General features: G+C 38.3%; 1 protein-coding gene across 12 annotated transcripts in view; it reads right to left on the reverse strand.

The window, feature by feature from the left end:
* TMEM68 (transmembrane protein 68) overlaps positions 1–19,570 on the reverse strand; it is a 55,295-nt gene that overhangs the window by 11,914 nt on the left and 23,811 nt on the right. For all 12 annotated transcript variants that reach the window (XM_023538862.2, XM_023538863.2, XM_003420014.4 and 9 more), the window contains 2 exons: positions 18,586–18,753; positions 11,216–11,409 (listed from right to left, as the gene is read on the reverse strand). In XM_023538862.2, the coding sequence (XP_023394630.1) occupies positions 11,216–11,409; positions 18,586–18,753 (362 nt within the window). The remainder of the gene's footprint in view (positions 1–11,215; positions 11,410–18,585; positions 18,754–19,570) is intronic.

Here is a 19,570-nt window from a genome sequence, read left to right on the forward strand (position 1 = left end):
TAGAGATTCTCTCTTAAGGGGAAAGTTATATAAAATGAAATGACATGGGTTTTGCCATGATGCTGTCATAGAATTACTACTTTGGTGAGCATATTAAATCTAAAATGTTTAACATTAATAAAAAGTAAATATAAGACTCACTGCAAAAAAAAGGAGAAACATACACACTAAAGAATTCTTTATATGATTAATTTTAGAGGATTTTGCCTCACAAAGTCATGATTTTTATTTCTCCATGAATATCCATGATTTAGATTTTTAAAAAATGGAGACCTTAACTAAAGGTCACAAAGTAATGGATGAAGTACTACATAAGGAGGTTAAACTTCGCTGCTGTCGAGCTGATTCTGACTTATAGCAACCCTATAGGACAGAACAGAACTGCCCCATCGGGTTTCCAAGGAGCACCTGGTAGATTCGAACTGCTGACCTTCTGGTTAGCAGCCGTAGCTCTTAACCACTACACCACCAGGGTTTCCATAAGGAGGTTATGCCACTGCAAATACTGAGGTAGATACTTAAAATGTTCACCAATTATACTGAATTAAAAGATGTTTTAGAACAGATAAAACTGTGTGTGTGTGTGGATGTCTGCACGTGCATGGATTACAAGGGCCATATCACTCACAGTCCACCATCAGTGTACAGCCAACAGAGAATTATCTGCCTTAAGGAAAATTTGAAATATTCAAATAAGCTGACATTCAAAAAGTCTTCCCTATTAAGTTTTGGAATTATTTATTAAGTTTTGGAAACAGTAAAATGTGGTAGACCGAAGAAAAGAGACTAGAGGCACACCTTTTTTTATAAAACGTACTACCTCACCTCACATACAACTAAATAATTATCTTATGTCGCTCCTTATCAGAGTGGAAGAAGCCTCCTAATATCAGGGACATTGTTCGCCACTATATTCCCAGCACCTAGAACAAAGCCTGGAATAGACCAGGGGTTTAAAAATAAGTGATGGCTGAATTAATAAATGAATGAGTAAACACAGCGGGGAAACCATGTTTCTAAAAACTTAGTCTGCGTTCTCTGAATAAACAGGATGGGGAGTAGGCAGAAGAAATCTCAAAACCAATTATGAAAGGGAAAGAAGTTAGGTAAAGAAAAGCAGTCAGGCGAAGATTAAAATTTGATGGAGCTAATTAACAAAGCTAACGCATAAAGTACACTGAACTCTTTTTGTAAAAAATCATGGTCTACGAAACCATTACTAGTTTTGTAAAATAAAATGATGGCTGAAATTCTAATCTTTTTAAATAGTTATAAAATGTCCTTAGAGCTGAGAACTTAGAACTTAGAACCAAGGAGGAACAGAAAGATTTCAACTCATGCACATCACTTTGCATCCTCCGGCCAGTACTGCTGGATATTCTGCCGAACAGCATAACCTACAAAGTTTGTTATGAAGTATCTCTGTAAAGATTATCCAGGTTACCTATCATTCCTTAAAAAGTCAACTCTCTGGAGGCTGGACATCTCTGAAACCCACTAAAGAGGACAATGCTGACCCTAGCAGGGCATATGGTTTCTAAATTTGCATTCAAACTTGCAGCCTTAAAGTCACAAGCATTGCCTTATCACAACTTGACACTGTAGTACAATTTTTCTCTCCTTTCCTTGTACATAGTTTGTACACAAGGTAATTGTGTAAGTAACCTAGAATTAAATTGTTTTCACATATACAGGTGTCTCCATATGTATGTGGGCATACATGCATGTAAGTGACAGCAAGAGAGACTGAAAGAGACCAAGAGAGCAAGAGAATATATTTTTTAAAATTATTCTTGGGTAATCAGTTTACAACAGTCTTGAAGTCTTAACTCTGGCACAAAAGAGTGGGAACTGGATTCTGGGAAGATGGTGGCATAAACAGACCATCGTTCCGACCCTCCAGACACAAGGAAATGGTGCTCAGCTTTGAGGGACTCTGAATGGGGGAGGAAAGGAAAGCAACAGGGAACTGCAGACAGGCAAGAATCAATGAACCAACGAGTTGCATACAGGAGGAAAATCACTTCACCCACTGTTCCTGCCCCTCCCCACAGCCACATCGGTCACTGGCAGCTGTGAACTGGGGAAGTGGCCCCAGAAAAAAAGGCTATTTCCCTAACCACCACAGCCCCTGCCTGTACAAAGAGATAAGATCCCAACCTTCTGCTCTAAAATCAACAAGGCAGACATCCCATGGGTCCTTTTGGAAAGTGCCAGCACTTACACCACCCAGACACTGTGGGTTGCTCCCACCCAAACCCACTGCTGTTGAGTCGATTCTGACTCATAGCGACCCTACAGGGTTGCTAGCCTACTGCAAATTGCTACAAAAGGCCAGGGCAGTGGAGTCTGCTCCCAGTCACCAGTCTACCTGCCTCCCTGCGCAGCCCATAGCTGAGGTCTCCAACAGGACAGACGTCCTGGGGAGTCAATTCTGGTCTGTCTGCTCCCCCTTTTGGTTGGTGCTGAGGACTGCCAATTAAGGCTGCTGGGTGCTAGGAAGCAGCCATCTTTAGTGGACAACATACTACAGGGAGGGCTGTGACAGCAACAAGGCAGACCCCTCCAGGGGTCTGTTTGGAGTGTGACAATCCCTCCCTGACCGAGACACCAATACCTACAAGCTTACTGTGCATTGCTACAGAAAGCCCCTGCAGTGGAGTCTGCTCCCATAGTCAGCACTCTGCTTCCCTGCATACTCCATAGCTCTGGCAGCTAAAACAAACAGCACAAACCTTCCCGAGGGTCAATTAGGGTTAGTCTACCTCCACTTCCGGCTGGCACTGAAGACTGCTGACCGAGGCTGGTAATTGCTCGTCGCCAAGCTGTTGCAAACTGCTACAGAAGGCCCCCACAGTAGTGCCTGCTCCCACAGTCAGCACTCTACCTACCTCCCTGTGCACCCCATAGCTCAGGCCTCTGAAACCAACAGGACAGGCCTCTCTGGGGATCAGTTTGGGTCTGTCTGCTCCCCTGATAGTTGGCACTAAGGACTGCAGACTGAGGGCACTGTGTGCTATGAGGCAGGCATCTTGAGCGGAGGCTATGCCCACAGCTAACCTTCAGGGTGGGCTCTGATAGCAACAATGCAGATCTCACTGGGGGTCTGTTCATAGTATGATGACCCCTCCCCCAACTGGTAACTGTCGGCTGCTGGACTGATACAAACTCCTACAGAAGGTTCCTTACAGTGGAGTCAAGTGGGTCAACTAAGTGGAGACTGCTCCTGCAACCACCACAAGGCCACTAGGACTCTGAAACCAACAAGACAGATATCTCAGAGATCCTTCTGGGGAATGCTAGCCCCTCCTCCTCCTGAAACGGAGGAAAGACTGCCTGTGCTTCCCCTAAAAGACAACTCAGATCTAAGCAGCCCCTACAGAGCAGGGAAGGAAGCCTCAGGCAAAACAAGAGGGCAACAACCAGCCCCATAGGCTCGCTAGGTGTGGGATTTCTGACTAAAAATGTGCTTGCAGAAACAGAATAGGGAAGGGAGTAACAACGAGAGAGGGGGGACTGCGCCCCTGGTGTACAGATTGATTAGTACACAATACTGCACATGAACAGCAGTGCCCACTAGTGAACAGACTGAACACATGCTCTCTGGTGTGTATGGGACAGACTGAAAGTTGAAAACGGAGATCTAGAATTTTTGAATCCTAATTAAAACAGAGAGGGAGAGGAAATAGTAAGCAAAGTCCAAAGGCTCTGCCCACCTAAGAGTTTCTTGCAGAAAGTAGTACTGGCAAAAACACCAAATACTGGGGAAAATTAACACTCTTGCAAATTCCAATGCTTCAACAAAAAAGTCACAAGAAACACAAAGAACAGAGCAACAATGGCCAATTCAAATGAACATGACAAAGGGAGTAAAAGCGCATCTAGGGATGACCAAATAATGAAAAAAATGAAAGAATATAATACGACATTAAATATAATTAAAGAATTAAGGAAAAACTTAGACAAAGAGCCAAAAGAAATAAGGAAAGCAATGCAATAACAAAATGAGGATCTAAAAAAAGAGATACTGCAGCTGAAAGGGACAATAACTAAAATAAGAAACACAACAGGACTTACCAACAAATTTAGTCAGGCAGAAGAAAGAATCAGTGAATCGGGGGATAAGATAGTGAAAGTTACAGATGCTGAAGAGCAACAAGAATGGAGGTTCAAGAAGGCTGAGTATAGATTAATGGAATTATGAGACAAGAGTCCTAATACAACAGTACCTCCTTATCTACAGGGAATATGTTCCAAGATCCCCATGGATGCCTGAAACCACATCGAACCCTATAACACTATGTTTTGTCCTATACATACGTATCTATGATAAACTTTAATTTATAAATTGGGCAGAGTAAGAGATTAACAATAACCAATAATAAAATAGAACAATTTTAACAATACACTATAATAAAAGTTATATGAATGTGGTACCTGGGTGGGGTGGCACGAGATTTCATCTCATTACTCATTTAACATTTTCGGACCACGGTTGAAACAGGTAACTGAAACCACAGAAAGCAAAACCACGGATAAAGGAGGGGCTACTATATACACATCATGGGAATTCCAGAAGGAGACGAGAGAGAGAAAGGGACAGAAAGAATATCTGAAGATATAATGACAGAAAATTTCCCAAATCTAAGAAAGCACATGAATTTACAAACTCAAGAAGCTTAAAGAACACCAAACAGGATAAACCCAAAGAGATCTACACCGAGACATATCATAGTTCCAAAAACCAAAAACCAAAACCCATTGCCGTTGAGTCGATCCTGACTCCTAACAACCCTATAGGACAGAGTAGAACTGCCCCACAGAGTTTCCAAGGAGCACCTGGTGGATTCGAACCACCGACTTTTGGGTTAAGAACTGTAGTTCTTAACCACTACACCACCAGGGTTTCCCCTAGGCTCTTAAAAATTAAAGATAAGGACAGAACCCTGAAAGCAGTAAGAAGCAAACAGGCACATACAAAGGACCTCCAATAAGATCAGGTGCCGATTTTTCCTCAGAAACATTAGAGGCCAGAAGGCAACAGAATGATGTATTTAAAGTGCTGAAACAAAAAACACTATCAACCAAGAATACTATACCCAGTGAAACTATCCTTCAAGAATGAGAGCGAAATTACAACATTTGCAGACAAACAGAAGCTGAGAGAGTTCATATCTACCAGACCGGCACTACAAAAAAACGAACGGGAGTTTCTGTAGATGGAAGGAAAAAAACACTAGAAAGTAATTCAGAGCTATACATAAAAAGAAAGATCCGTAATAAAAGGGAATGCATGGCAAAGTATACAGGCTTGTAATATGCTACTCATGCTTGAAATTCTAAATGTTTTGTCATTCATGTTTTTTAATAACAAATATATAAAAACCAAGGATAAAATTATGTTACAGGGCACAGGAAATGTAAAGACAACTAGTGATAATAACAAAAAAGGGGGGAAAAGGAATGGTATAGATATAGAATTTAGGGTATGTTGTTGAAGTTACACTGGTACCAATTTACCCTAGAATGTTATAAATACAAGCTCTTAAATATAACATTCATGGTAACCACTAATATCTTTTTAAAAAATATACACACTCACATATATACAAAAGAGGAACCAAAAAGATTCACTACAATAAACCAACAAAACACAAAAGCAAGCAGTAGTAAAGGACAAAGAAGGCTTAAGACACACAAAAAACAATAAAATGGCAGAAGTCACTACTTATCAGTAATTACAGTAAATGTAAATGGGCTAAATGCTCCAATTAAAAAGCAGAGAATGGCAGAATGAATTAAAAAAAACATGAGCCAACTATACGTTGTTTACAAAAGATACATCTTAAATCCAAGGACACAAAAAGGTTGAAATTGAAAGGGTGGAAAAAATATTCCATGTAAATAATAATCAAAAGAGAGCTTGGGCGGCAATCTTAATATCAAACAAAGTAGACTTTAAGGCAAAATCTGTTAGAAGAGATAAAGATGGACATTATATAGCGATAAAAGGATTGATTCATCAAGAACGACGCACTCAACATCGTGGCACCTAAATATACAGAGCAAACACTGATAGAACAGAAGACAGAAATACATAGTATTACAATAATAGTTGGAGACTTCAATATATCACTTTCAATATTGGACAGAACATCTAGAAGATCAACAAGGAAACAGAAGACCTGAATGACACTATAAACCAAATAGACTTAACAGACATATATAGAACACTCCACCCAAAAACAGCAGAATATACATTCTACTACAGTGCACATGGATCATTCCCCAGGACAGACCACATGTTAGGTCACAAAACAAGTCCTGACAAATTGGAACCCTTACCCTTTGCTGGTAGGAATGCAAAATGGTATCAATGTTGTGGAAAACAGTGCGGTGGTTCCTCAAAAAACTAAAAATAGAACTACCATATGACCCTCCAATTCCACTCCTAGGTATATACCCAAGACACCTGTACACCAGTGTTCACTGCAGCACAACTCATGATGACCAAAAGGGGGAAACAAACTAAATGTCCATCAAGAGAAGAATGGAGAAACGAAATGTGGTCCATACATACAAGAAATGAAGTCTTGATACATGCTATAATATGGATGGAGCTGGGATACACTATGCTGAGAGAAATAAGTTGATCACAAAAGGATAAACATTGTATAACCTCACTTATATAAAAAGACAAGAAAAGGAAAATATATAGAGAACAAAGTTTATTAGTGGTTACCAGGGGTGGGAGGCAGGGTGGTTTAATGGTGATGGAAAAATTACAGATTAAGGGTAGGGTTACACTTTTACACAGCTGATTACTATAATTGCTGTCAATTAGTTCTCTACCTGTAAAAAGTTTAACTAGCAAAAGTTGTATAGCAGATATACTTACAACAATAAGACAGAGAGAGAGAGAGACTAGGTGCTGAGGCTGCTCATGTACAACCAAACACCTTATGGGATTTGGTTCCTTGGTTTAGAGGTTTAGGGCCACAGTTTCATGGGACATCCCGGTTAACTGGCCTAATAACATGTTTAGTGCTTCTGTTCGAACTTCCAGTTCACTGCATAGTGCCTGGGGTCTTAAAAGCTTGCCAACTGCTATCAAAGGGACAGCAGCTGGTCTCTATTCACCTGGAGCAACAGAGGAAGGAGAGTCAAGAATAGGAGGAGGATATGGAATGTGGGGCTAACTGCATCCATGAACTACTGCCTTTTTGCCATGCAACCAGAACTGGATGATGCTGGATATCATCACTAAACATTTTGATGAAAGATTCTACAGAAAAATCCTAATCAACAGGAGGGAAATGAAGAACAGAATTTCAAATTCTAATGGACTCCAGACTTTCTGGAGCCATGAAGGTTGGATGAACCCCTGAAACTACTGCTCTGAGATAATCTTTAAATCTCAAACCAAAAATATCCCCTGAAGTCTTCCTAAAAGCAAACAATATATTTTAGCTTAACCAGTAAAAAAGGTCTGCCTTGAACATTATGCTCTTTTAAGATCTATCTATACGGGATCAAATCTACAACAGCAATTTGAAACATCAGATAGGAACCTAGGAGGCAGTGAATTTATGTTAACGGGGGAGGAACAACTCAGAAAAGAAGGGTGAGAGTGGTTGCACAATCCGAAGAATGTAATTAATGTCATTAAATGGTACATATAGAAACTGTTGAATTGGTGTTTGTTTTGCTATGCATATTCTCCATAACGACAAAATAAATAAAATTAAATTTAAAAAAAAGTGAGAATGTTTGGACAAGTTACTTACCATGTCTAAGCCTCAGTTTCTTCATGTATAAAATGGGTATACAAATAGCAATTATTCTTACCTCAATGATTGTTTTACAGATTGAGACAATACATAATTTTATTGAAACAAATGCTATTTTCTTTTACATCTCTTACATGCTTTCCAAATAGAGTAAGTGAGCTAATTTTTTCATCTACCTTATTTAGACATGAGGTTACCTAAAAAATCTCATCAAAGTAATAATTCTCAGGAATTCACAAAATAAGAAAGTTACATCATATCAAAAAGTATGTCACCTTTCAGATGAATCTTAATTATTTTCCACCAATATTTTATGAACTTGCATTTACAATCTGGATTTTTTCCCTTACTTTCTGTACTATGTCACAATTTAAATGTGATTAATCCAGCAATAAATGTCTTAAATTCTCGCTCAAATTTTGGTTAGGACTACTAATTTTGTGAGGACTATTAAGGAGCTTTATCAGATGGGATACTTTTGCTATTTTAACTATATTCAGATATTATTGAAAGACTTCCCTCAAGTATCTGGAAGGCTCCTTTAATCTCGATGTCAGCAGACTCACTGTGAAATGCAGTCAGAGATGGCAATAGCACCAGCTGCCTGAAGTCCTGAACTGTGTGCTCTGCTCTGCTTCTGCCTTGCTTTCTGATCAGATCCCTTCCAGCCCTTCATCTCTCTGTGCCTGAGTTTCCTCATCTGCAACACTGGAATAATTATAAATATATAGTGTGAAAGCATTATAATATTTTTGGGTAGTACAATATTTACCAAACTGATATGGCTATTTTATAAATTATCAGTGTTATAGGCTTTTGCTTCCTTTTAAACTTGTAGAAAGCTGTTTCATAAATTTTCTGAAGTTTTGTACACAAACCTTAATTAAATGATCTAGGAAGGAAGACTGAGGAAGAATTGACACCTCTGAATTGTGTTGGCGAAGACTATTGAATACACCATGGACTGCGAGAAGAAATAACAAATCTGTCTTGGAAGAATTCCAACCAGGATGCTCCTTAGAAGTGAGGATGACGAGACTACGTCTCACATACTTTGGACAGGTTATCAGCAGGGACCAGTCCCTGGAGGACGTCCGGCTTGGGAAAGTAGAGGGTCAGTGAAGAAGAGGAGGACCCACAACGAGATGGACTGACACAGTGGCTACAACAATGTGCTCGGGCATAGCAACGATTGTGAGGATGGCACAGGACCAGATGGTGTTCCATAGTGTTGTACATAGGGTCGCCATGAGTTGGAACCTACTCAACAGCACCTAACAACAACAGGTTATCTTAGTTAATTACCTAGGAACTCTTTTAAAAAGTTGGGAAAAGAGTCCTTTTCTCTAGAGCATTTCTTCCTTTCTGGTCTTCTGCCAGGCAATATGTTCCCTAAAACTGTAAATTTATGGATAAGGAATTAGAATCCCACGATATATTTATATGATTTCAAATCTATTGTTGTCATCTTATCTTAAACCTAAGAGGAGAAATAATTCTTTCAAAACATAAACCTGAAAATTAAACTCTGATTAGGTTTTTAGCTTTTATCTTTGTTTTAATATACATGACAGATTACCATTTATTTTTGTACAATTGTGCATATATCTTTTTGTAGTCCATATTATTCATATAGTCTAAGTGCCTGTGCCTGTGACTTTTGGGAAAATAAGGAAAATGTGCTATAAACTAAAATTCTATATCACTAAGACTATAAACATAAAATTAAATTCAAAAGGCTCCTTTCCTCTAAACCAAAAACACCAAACCAAACCAGTTGCCGTCGAGTTGATTCCAACTCATAGTGGCCCTAAAGGACAGGGTAGAACTGTCCCATAGGGTTTCCAAGGAGCACCTGGTAGATTCGAGCTGCAGACATTTTGGCTGGCAGCCACAAGTCTTTAACCACTATGCCACCAGGGTTTCCAGCCTCTTCTCTAGTGCTTAAATGTTCTGCATTTCAAGAAAAATGTGCATTGCACTGGAACTTGCATTGTCCTCAGGGAGCTGAGAGTCTACTGTAGGACAGTACTGCTGAAAATCTAATGCTGCTTATTATTAAGTACCTGGGCAAGTACATGAACTCTTCTGTTAGAATCACATTACTACAGCAGTAACTGGAGACCCTGGTGGTGTAGGGATTAAGTGCTATGGCTGCTAACCAAAAGGTCAGCAGTTCAAATCCACCAGGTGCTCCTTAGAAACTTGATGGGGCAGTTCTACTCTGTCCTATAGAGTCACTATGAGTTGCAATCAACTTGATGGCAACGGGTTTGGTTTTTTTTTTTAAACAGCAATAACTTACTTCTAAGAGTTATACATATATACAGGAGAGACTAGAGCTCAATGCATTTTATTTTATTATAACTTTGCAATTAAAAAATAGAGAAAATTTCCATCCTTCTGCAAATACTGGTTTTAGATTAGAATGAGTCGACCATAATCTTTTCCTTTCTAATCAACAGCCTGTATTTGCAAGATGGACGGGCAAGCTAAGAGTACAGACTGGTGTCGATGGGCAACAGGTACTCAAAAAAACTGAGTTACTTATAGTCTCTAACTAATTGGCCTGGGGGGCGGGGAGGGGGACCCTGTGAAGGGTACTATGATTTCTTTTTCTGACAAACAAGCTAAAACCAAGACAAACAGAAAATGAAGAAGAAACATCCCATAAGTAATCAATGTTTCATAAGATAAAGTACAATACGAAAACAAAAAAGTTGGGAAATACTTTCCAAAGGCAAAATAAAAAAACAAAATGGCATTTACATTCTCTAGTCTACTAAGTAGACTAAGTACAGAGAATTCCAGAGGAACACTTAATATTACTGAAAAATTCATTTGTTAAGCATTTAAAAATATCTAAATTACACTAGTATTAGAATTACACCAGTATTAGACAGTTGTAGCTGATTAAAAAAAAAAAATAAGACATATTATTTGAGAACTCATGTTACATAAATTGGTCACAAATGAAAGAAATGTTGTTAAATCAATCAACACCAGTCACTAAAATGAGCCCAATTCAATTACGCCGAAGAATTAAAATACATGGAATTTGACTGATTATACTTATACAAAAAAAAAAAAAAAAGTATAACTGAAGAAATACAAAGAGTTTTACAGATCTGATGGGGAAAAAAAAGCCACCTCTAAAATATAAAATTTTGCTACAACTCTTTCAAATTTCCAGATTGATTGTTTTAAGATGGCTACCCATGAACAAAGAGTACTTCTCTGGTCTTTATAAAGTATTTCTTTATAAAGAATCATATATGCTATTTTTTTAAGTATTATTTATTTTTTAAAGTGTATTAAAACATGCTATTTTAAAGAATTAAAATATCTAAATTCTCATATACTTTTGCTCACTATTTAAGCTTTTATTTTAACTATACTTTAATAATTAATCTCACACAACTCACCACTTTTGCATCAATTGCCACCTGAGCAAAGCCTTTCCGATTACCCCATACAATGTTGTAGGTTTCATCACTAAGGAGGGCTTCTCGAACTCCACCTGGTGAAATAGCCAGCAAGTGGCCACTCCTCAGGATTTCAACACACTTTTCTCTTGGTCCGTGTAGAGCACAAAACACATCAAGTAATAAACTAAATCCTGTAAGAAAATTAGCATTAAGATACATCTTTAGTACTTCTTGTTCAATTCCTCAAGAGCAAAAAATGATCACAATCTACATAGTGTACAATTTCTACTTAAATCCATAAACTCTTATTTTTGTTTTAAATCAGCAAAAACAAGGTTGACACACATTAATATTGCTGTTGAAGTATTAGGTACTTCTTACTGACCACCTCCTTACGGATCACCAACTCTTCTGGCTACTTTATATACTCAAATTCTAATTCTCACAACAACTTGGAAAATGGGGATTTTTACGCCCATTTTACAGATGAGGAAACTTGGGTTTACAGAGATAAGTAGCTTGCTCAAAGTCACACGCTTAGTAACTGACAGAGTAGAGATTCCAACCCAGGTATTTCTAGTCCAAAATTCGTTCCACTGCTGCTCATGGTTAAACACTGTCTCAAGTATTTATTACAGCAATCATGATATCCCATCAGCAATCACAAATCTAATCTTCCATCAATCCTACACGAAAGAGAACCACTCAAAAGAATGTGACTCTGACTATGCTTAAAATCAAAAACCACTGCCATTGAGTCGATGGTTCTACTAAAAATTGGCAAGATCATCACCATATTCGTTAAAGTTAAAAGTTGAATGATGTAAATTCTACAATTAATTTTTTTCAAATCCATGATAGCAGCAAATTATCATTAAGGGTTTTTGTTAAAGTGAGGGTGTTTGACTCAGAAATAACTAATTCTAGGTTGCAATACTATATAGCCTTTGAAATCACAACATTAACGGATGAAAGAAACAATCCTGTCAGTGGTTAAGTATTTGAATCAAATTCTAAACTGGAACTTTGTAAGATGATGTTAGGACATATCAGAAGGCTGGGAAATACAGGGATGTGTGGTGAAAACTGGGCAGACTAACCAAAATTCTTACAGTCTAAAGATCTCTGCTTGCCTGAACCAAGAGTGTTCAGGAGGTGAGGAAGGACTCAAGCTAAACTGATGTTAAAATATTAAATGAATCATAAATAGGAAAAAAAAATTTGCGAAGATATCGACATCCTATTATTTATAAGAAAAAAATGAAAGCAACCAAATGTTCCATAAGAGAAAGCTAGTGAAACACATACTTATCTATAATTACGTTCAATGTAAATGGATTAAATGCACCAATAAAGCAACAGAGAGTCTCAGACTAGATAAAGAAACACGATCTGTCTATATGCTGCCTACAAGAGACACACCTTAAACTTAGAGACACAAACTAAAACTCAAAGGATTGAAAAAAATATATCAAGCAAACAAGCAAACAAGAGCAGGAGCAGCAATATTAATTTCTGACAAAATAGACTTTAAAGTTAAATCCACCGCAAAGGATAAAGAAGGACACAACATAATGATTAAAGGGACAATTGATCAGGAAGACATAACCATATTAAATATTTATGCACCCAAGGACAGGCCTGCAAGGTACATAAAACAAACTTTAACAGAACTAAAAAGCGAGATAGACATCTCCACAATTATAGTAGGAGACTTCAACACACCACTTTCCGAGAAGGACAGGACATCCAGTAAGAAGCTCAATAGAGACACGGAAGACCTAATCGCTACAATCAACCAACTTGACCTCATTGACTTATACAGAACTCTCCACCCAACAGCTGCAAAGTATAGTTTTTTTTCTAGCGCACATGGAACATTCTCTAGACTAGATCACATATTAGGTCATAAAACAAACCTTTGCAGAATCGAAACCATCAAAATACTACAAAGCATCTTCTCAGACCACAAGGCCATAAAAGTGGAAATCAATAACAGAAAAATTAGAGAAAAGAAATCAAATATTTGGAAACTGAACAATACCCTGATCAAAAAAGACTGGGTTATGGAAGACATTAAGGAGGGAATAAAGAAATTCATAGAATGCAACAAGAATGAAAACACTTCCTATCAAAACCTCTGGGACACAACAAAAGCAGTGCTCGGAGGTCAATTTATATTGATAAATGCACACATACATAAAGAAGAGTGAGCCAAAATCAGAGAACTGTCCCTACAACTTGAACAAATAGAAAGCGAGCAACAAAAGAATCCATGAGGCACCAGAAGAAAACAAATAAAAATTAGAGCTGAACTAAATGAATTAGAGAACAAAGAAACAATTGAAAGAATTCACAAAACCAAACGCTCGTTCTTTGAAAAAATTAACAAAATTGATAAACCACTGGCCATGATGACTAAAGAAATACAGGAAAGGAAACAAATAACCCGAATAAGAAATGAGATGGGCCACATCAAAACAGACGCAACTGAAATTAAAAGAATCATATCAGATTATTATGAAAAATTGTACTCTTAACAAATTTGCAAACCTAGAAGAAATGGATGAATTCCTAGAAAAACAGTACCTACCTAAACTAACACAAACAGAGGTAGAACAACTAAATAGACCCATAACAAAAAAAGAAATTGAAAAGGAAATCGAAAAACTCCCAACAAAAAAAAGCCCTGGCCCGGACGGCTTCACTGCAGAGTTCTACCAAACTTTCAGAAAAGAGTTAATACCACTACTACTAAAGGTATTTCAAAGCATAGAAAATAATGGAATACTACCTAATTCATTCTATGAAGCCACCATCTCCCTGATACCAAAACCAGGTAAAGACATCACAAAAAAAGAAAATTATAGACCTATATCCCTCTTGAACATAGATGCAAAAATCCTCAACAGAATTCTAGCCAAGAGAATTCAACAACATATCAAAAAAATAATTTACCACGACCAAGTGGGATTTATACCAGGTATGCAAGGCTGGTTTAATATTAGAAAAACCATTAAGGTAATCTACCATATAAATAAAACAAAAGACAAAAACCACATGATCTTAGCAATTGATGCAGAAAAGGCATTTGACAAAGTCCAACACCGATTCATGATAAAAACTCTCACCAAAATAGGAATTGAAGGAAAATTCCTCAACATAATAAAGGGCATCTATACAAAGCCAACAGCCAACATCATTCTAAATGGAGAGAGCCTGAAAGCATTTCCCTTGAGAACGGGAATCAGACAAAGATGCCCTTTATCACCGCTCTTATTCAACATTGTGCTAGAGGTCCTAGCCAGAGCAATTAGGCTAGACAAAGAAATAAAGGGCATCTGGATTGGCAAGGAAGAAGTAAAATTATCTCTACTTGCAGATGACATGATCTTATACACAGAAAACCCTAAAAATCCTCCAGAAAACTACTGAAACTAATAGAAGAGTTTGGCAGAGCCTCAGGTTGTAAGATAAACGTACAAAAATCACTTGGATTCCTCTACGTCAACAAAAAGAACATCAAAGAGGAAATCACCAAATCAATACCATTCACAGCAGCCCCCAAGAAGATAAAATACTTCGGAATAAATCTTACCAAAGATGTAAAAGACCTATACAAAGAAAACTACAAAGCTCTACTACAAGAAAACTAAAAAGGACCTACTTACATGGAAAAACATACCTTGCTCATGGATAGGAAGACTTAACATAGTAAAAATGTCTATTCTATCAAAAGCCATCTATACATACAATGCACTTCCGATCCAAATTCCAATGACATTTTTTAATGTGATAGAGAAACAAATCACCAACTTCATATGGAAGGAAAGAAGCCCCAGATAAGTAAAGCATTACAGAAAAAGAAGAAGAAAATGGGAGGCCTCACTCTACCTGATTTTAGAACATATCATACAGCCACAGTAGTCAAAACAGCCTGGTACTGGTACAACAACAGGGACATAGACCAATGGAACAGAATTGAGAACCCAGATATAAATCCATCCACATATGAGCAGCTGATATTTGACAAAGGCCCAGTGTCAGTTAATTGGGGAAAAGATAGTCTTTTTAACAAATGGTGTTGGCAAAACTGGATATCCATTTGCAAAAAAATGAAACAGGACCCATACCTCACACCATGCACAAAAACTAAATCCAAGTGGATCAAAGACCTGAACATAAAGACTAAAACGATAAAGATCATGGAAGAAAAAATAGGGACAATGTTAGGAGCCCTAATACAAGGCATAAACAATACATTACCAAAAATGACGAAGAGAAACCAGATAACTGGGAGCGCCTAAAAATCAAACACCTATGCTCATCTAAAGACTTCCCTAAAAGAGTAAAAAGACCACCTACAGATTGGGAAAGAATTTTCAGCTATGACATCTCCGACCAGCGCCTGATCTCTAAAATCTACATGATTCTGTTAAAACTCAACCACAAAAGGACAAACAACCCAATCAAAAACTGGGCAAAGGATATGAACACGCACTTTACTAAAGAAGATATTCAGGCAGCTAACAGATAAATGAGAAAATGCTCTTCATCATTAGCCATTAGAGAAATGCAAATTAAAACTACGATGAGATTCCATTTCACTCTAACAAGGCTGGCATTAATCCAAAAAACACAAAATAATAAATGTTGGAGAGGCTGTGGAGAGATTGGAACTCTTATACACTGCTGGTAGGAATATAAAATGGTACAACCACTTTGGAAATCTATCTGGCGTTTTCTTAAAAAGTTAGAAATAGAACTACCATAAAAAAAAAAAAAAAAAAAAAACCATACAACCCAGAAATCCCACTCCTCAGAATATACCCTAGAGAAATAAGAGCCTTTACACGAACAGATATATGCACACCCATGTTTATTGCAGCTCTGTTTACAATAGCAAAAAGCTGGAAGCAACCAAGGTGTCCATCAACGGATGACTGGTTAAATAAATTATGGTATGTTCACACGATGGAATACTATGCATTGATAAAGAACAGTGACGAATCTGTGAAACATTTCATAATATGGAGGAACCCGGAAGGCATTATGCTGAGCGAAATTAGTCAGAGGCAAAAGGACTAATATTGTATAAGACCACTATCATAAGATCTTGAGAAATAGTATAAACTGAGAAGAACACATACTTTTGTGGTTACGAGGGGGGGAGGGAGGGGGGTGGGAGAGGGTTATTTACTGATTAGCTAGTAAATAAGAACTACTTTAGGTGAAGGGAAGGACAATACTCAATACATGGAAAGTCAGCTCAACTGGACTACACCAAAAGCAAAGAAGTTTCCGGGATAAAATGAATGCTTCGAAGGTCAGCAGAGCAAGGGCGGGGGTTTGGGGACTATGGCTTAAGGGGACTTCCAAGTCAATTGGCAAAATAATTCTATTATGAAAACATTCTGCATCCCACTTTGAAATGTGGCGTCTGGGGTCTTAAATGTTAACAAGCGGCCATCTAAGATGCATCAATTGGTCTCAACCCACCTGGATCAAAGGAGAATGAAGAACACCAAGGTCACATGATAACTATGAGCCCAAGAGACAGAAAGGGCCACATGAACCAGAGACTTACATCATCCTGAGACCAGAAGAACTAGATGGTGCCCGGCTACAACCGATGACTGCCCTGACAGGGAGCACAACAGAGAACCCCTGAGGGAGCAGGAGATCAGTGGGATGCAGACCCCAAATTCTCATAAAAAGACCAGACTTAATAGTCTGACTGAGACTAGAAGAATCCCGGCGGTCATGGTCCCCAAACCTTCTGTTGGCTCAGGACAGGAACCATTCCCGAAGACAACTCATCAGACATGGAAGGGACTGGACAATGGGTTGGAGAGAGATGCTGATGAAGAGTGAGCTACTTGTATCAGGTGGACACTTGAGACTATGTTGGCATCTCCTGTCTGGAGGGGAGATAGGAGGGTAGAGAGGGTTAGAAACTGGCAAAATCATCACAAAAGGAGAGACTGGAAGGAGTGAGCGGGCTGACTCATTAGGGGGAGAGTAAGTGGGAGTATGGAATAAGGTGTATATAAGCTTATATGTGACAGACTGACTTGATTTGTAAACTTTCACTTAAAGCACAATAAAAATTATTAAAAAAAAAAAAAGAGAAAGCTAGTGAAGCAAATATTTTAGCCATTCGTTTTAAAACTGTTCCTTGCAGAACATGGTAAAATGTTAAAGCCAGCATTAAATTTAAAAAAAAAATGCATTTTACATAATATGTGGAAAACATGTAAATGAAAAATAAAGATAAAACAGTTATGTTAGGTTGATGAGGTTATAATTTCTTTCTTTTCTCCGGTTTCCAAATTTGTTATAAAGTTCATACGCAAAGTACAAATGGCATTTTAGTGACACACTGATACCCAAAGCATCAACCCAGTTTATAACAGGCACGGAAGTAGAACGCTACTTAATTCACTGCTTGATTTTTGTCTGGTTGATTGGTTAGCTTTTGCATTTTTAATTCCAGAAAGCACACTATACACTTTCTTGGCTTGTTTCTAGTGATTTAGCGGTAGAAGAAAAAACATGTAGTCTCAATGAGTTTATTTAAGAATGACTTTTTTTTTTTTTAAGGTACAAAACCATGTGGTCCTCAACTTTAGAGTGTTAAGTGTACCAGGCCAGTCAGGTATGCTGTGGGACATGGCATATATTATTATATGAAGACAAAATATATCCTAGGTTTTTTTTTTTTTTTACTAATTTTGATGTGCTATCAAACCAAGAAGAAGCCCTGATGGTGCGGTGATTAAAGCCCTCAATTTCTAACTGGAAGGCTGGCAGTTTGAACCTACCAGCCCACTCCATGGGAGAAAGATGTGGCAATCTGCTTCTGTAAAGATTTATGGTCTTGGAAACCCTATGGGGCAGTTCTATAGGGTCACTATGAGTTGGAATCAACTCAATGGCAATTGGTTTGGGTTTGGTATCAAACCAAGAGTAATCAAAACCTAAATACAGCAAAATGAAACTCCAAAAATCAATACCTCGTGGAAAAATTCATTATATGAAGAATCAACTACCTTCTATACCAAAATATAACTTAATTTGTTTTGTAAAAGTTATAGCTTATTTTTTAAAAGTTAAAGTTCAGAGTTTAACTTGAAAAATGACTAAACACCTGTTAATAAACAAATAAATTAGATAACATTTTGGCCATAAAGTTTTTATATTTAGACTTATAACCTTAACAAGCTAATCAGATATCCCCAAATTGAGGTTCCAAGTGTATTACCCTAAAAAGACAAAAAGTTTTTCCAAATGATACACAGCTCTCAGAGATGGAGACTATCATAGAATAGGATCACGATAACTGGACACTTATAGCAAACGTTTACCTGGAATTTTAAAGACAAAGTGATCAGCTACGACTCGGCAAGTTCTGCCTTTATGGATAAAAATTTTAGCCATGAAGTAGTAAAAATCTATGGGAATAGCTCCATGATAAAAAATTATAAGTGCTGGTCCTTCTTCTGGTATTTTTTCCATTCCATGAACTTCATAGCCTGTTAGAAAAACAAAAATACAAAAACTTAAAAAATACATTTATTAGGTTTTTTTTTTTTTTTTGTACTAAAACATGACCCTACAGGACAGAGCAGAATTGCCCCATAGGGTTCCCCAGGAGCGGCTGGTGGAGTCTAACTGCCAACATTTTAGTTAGCAGCCAAGCTCTTAACCTCTGTGCCACCAGGGCTCCTTGTACTAAAAGATGGTCAGTAAATACAAAAACTCAAGTCTTTTCCTACGAACGTGCATGAGTCTTCCTATTTCTCTTCCTCTTTGCCCTTCACTTCCTTTCCCTTCCTTTTCTGTCTTGAACAAGTCAGTTCTGGAGCCATGAGCTGGGCCAGAGGGAAGTAGGCATCTGTGGAGGACCTACCCAGAGCGAGGAGTCAAAGCTCGAGCAGTCAGGAGCAGCCACGTAGGAGAAGAGGGTGCTGGGGCCTGAGTGGGGAATGAATGGCTGTAGGGGCGGTAGGCATGGAGGCCCAGGGTCTGAGTGAAGTAAGAAGAGCGTCCATGCACATACGTGGCCTGGCAAAGGTCAGAGCCTGAGTGGGTGAGGAAATGCCCTCAGGGAGTGCGGCCTGACAGAGGGTGTCGCAGCCTGAGGAGTGAGGAGCATCCACGCAGGATGGTGGTCTGAGGTGGGGGGTTAGAGTGCCAGTGGGGTGAGGAGGCTCATGGGAAAGGGGGCTCACCAGCACAAGGTGCCAGAGCCTGAGTGGGGTGAGAAGGTATCCACAAGTGGCAGGGGGCGATGTCAGTGATGCAGATCGGTTACACACAGGGACTGGGCAGATGAGTCTACACATTAAG

Source organism: Loxodonta africana, chromosome 18 (assembly GCF_030014295.1).
Source record: "Loxodonta africana isolate mLoxAfr1 chromosome 18, mLoxAfr1.hap2, whole genome shotgun sequence".
Taxonomy (NCBI): Eukaryota; Metazoa; Chordata; class Mammalia; order Proboscidea; family Elephantidae; genus Loxodonta; species Loxodonta africana.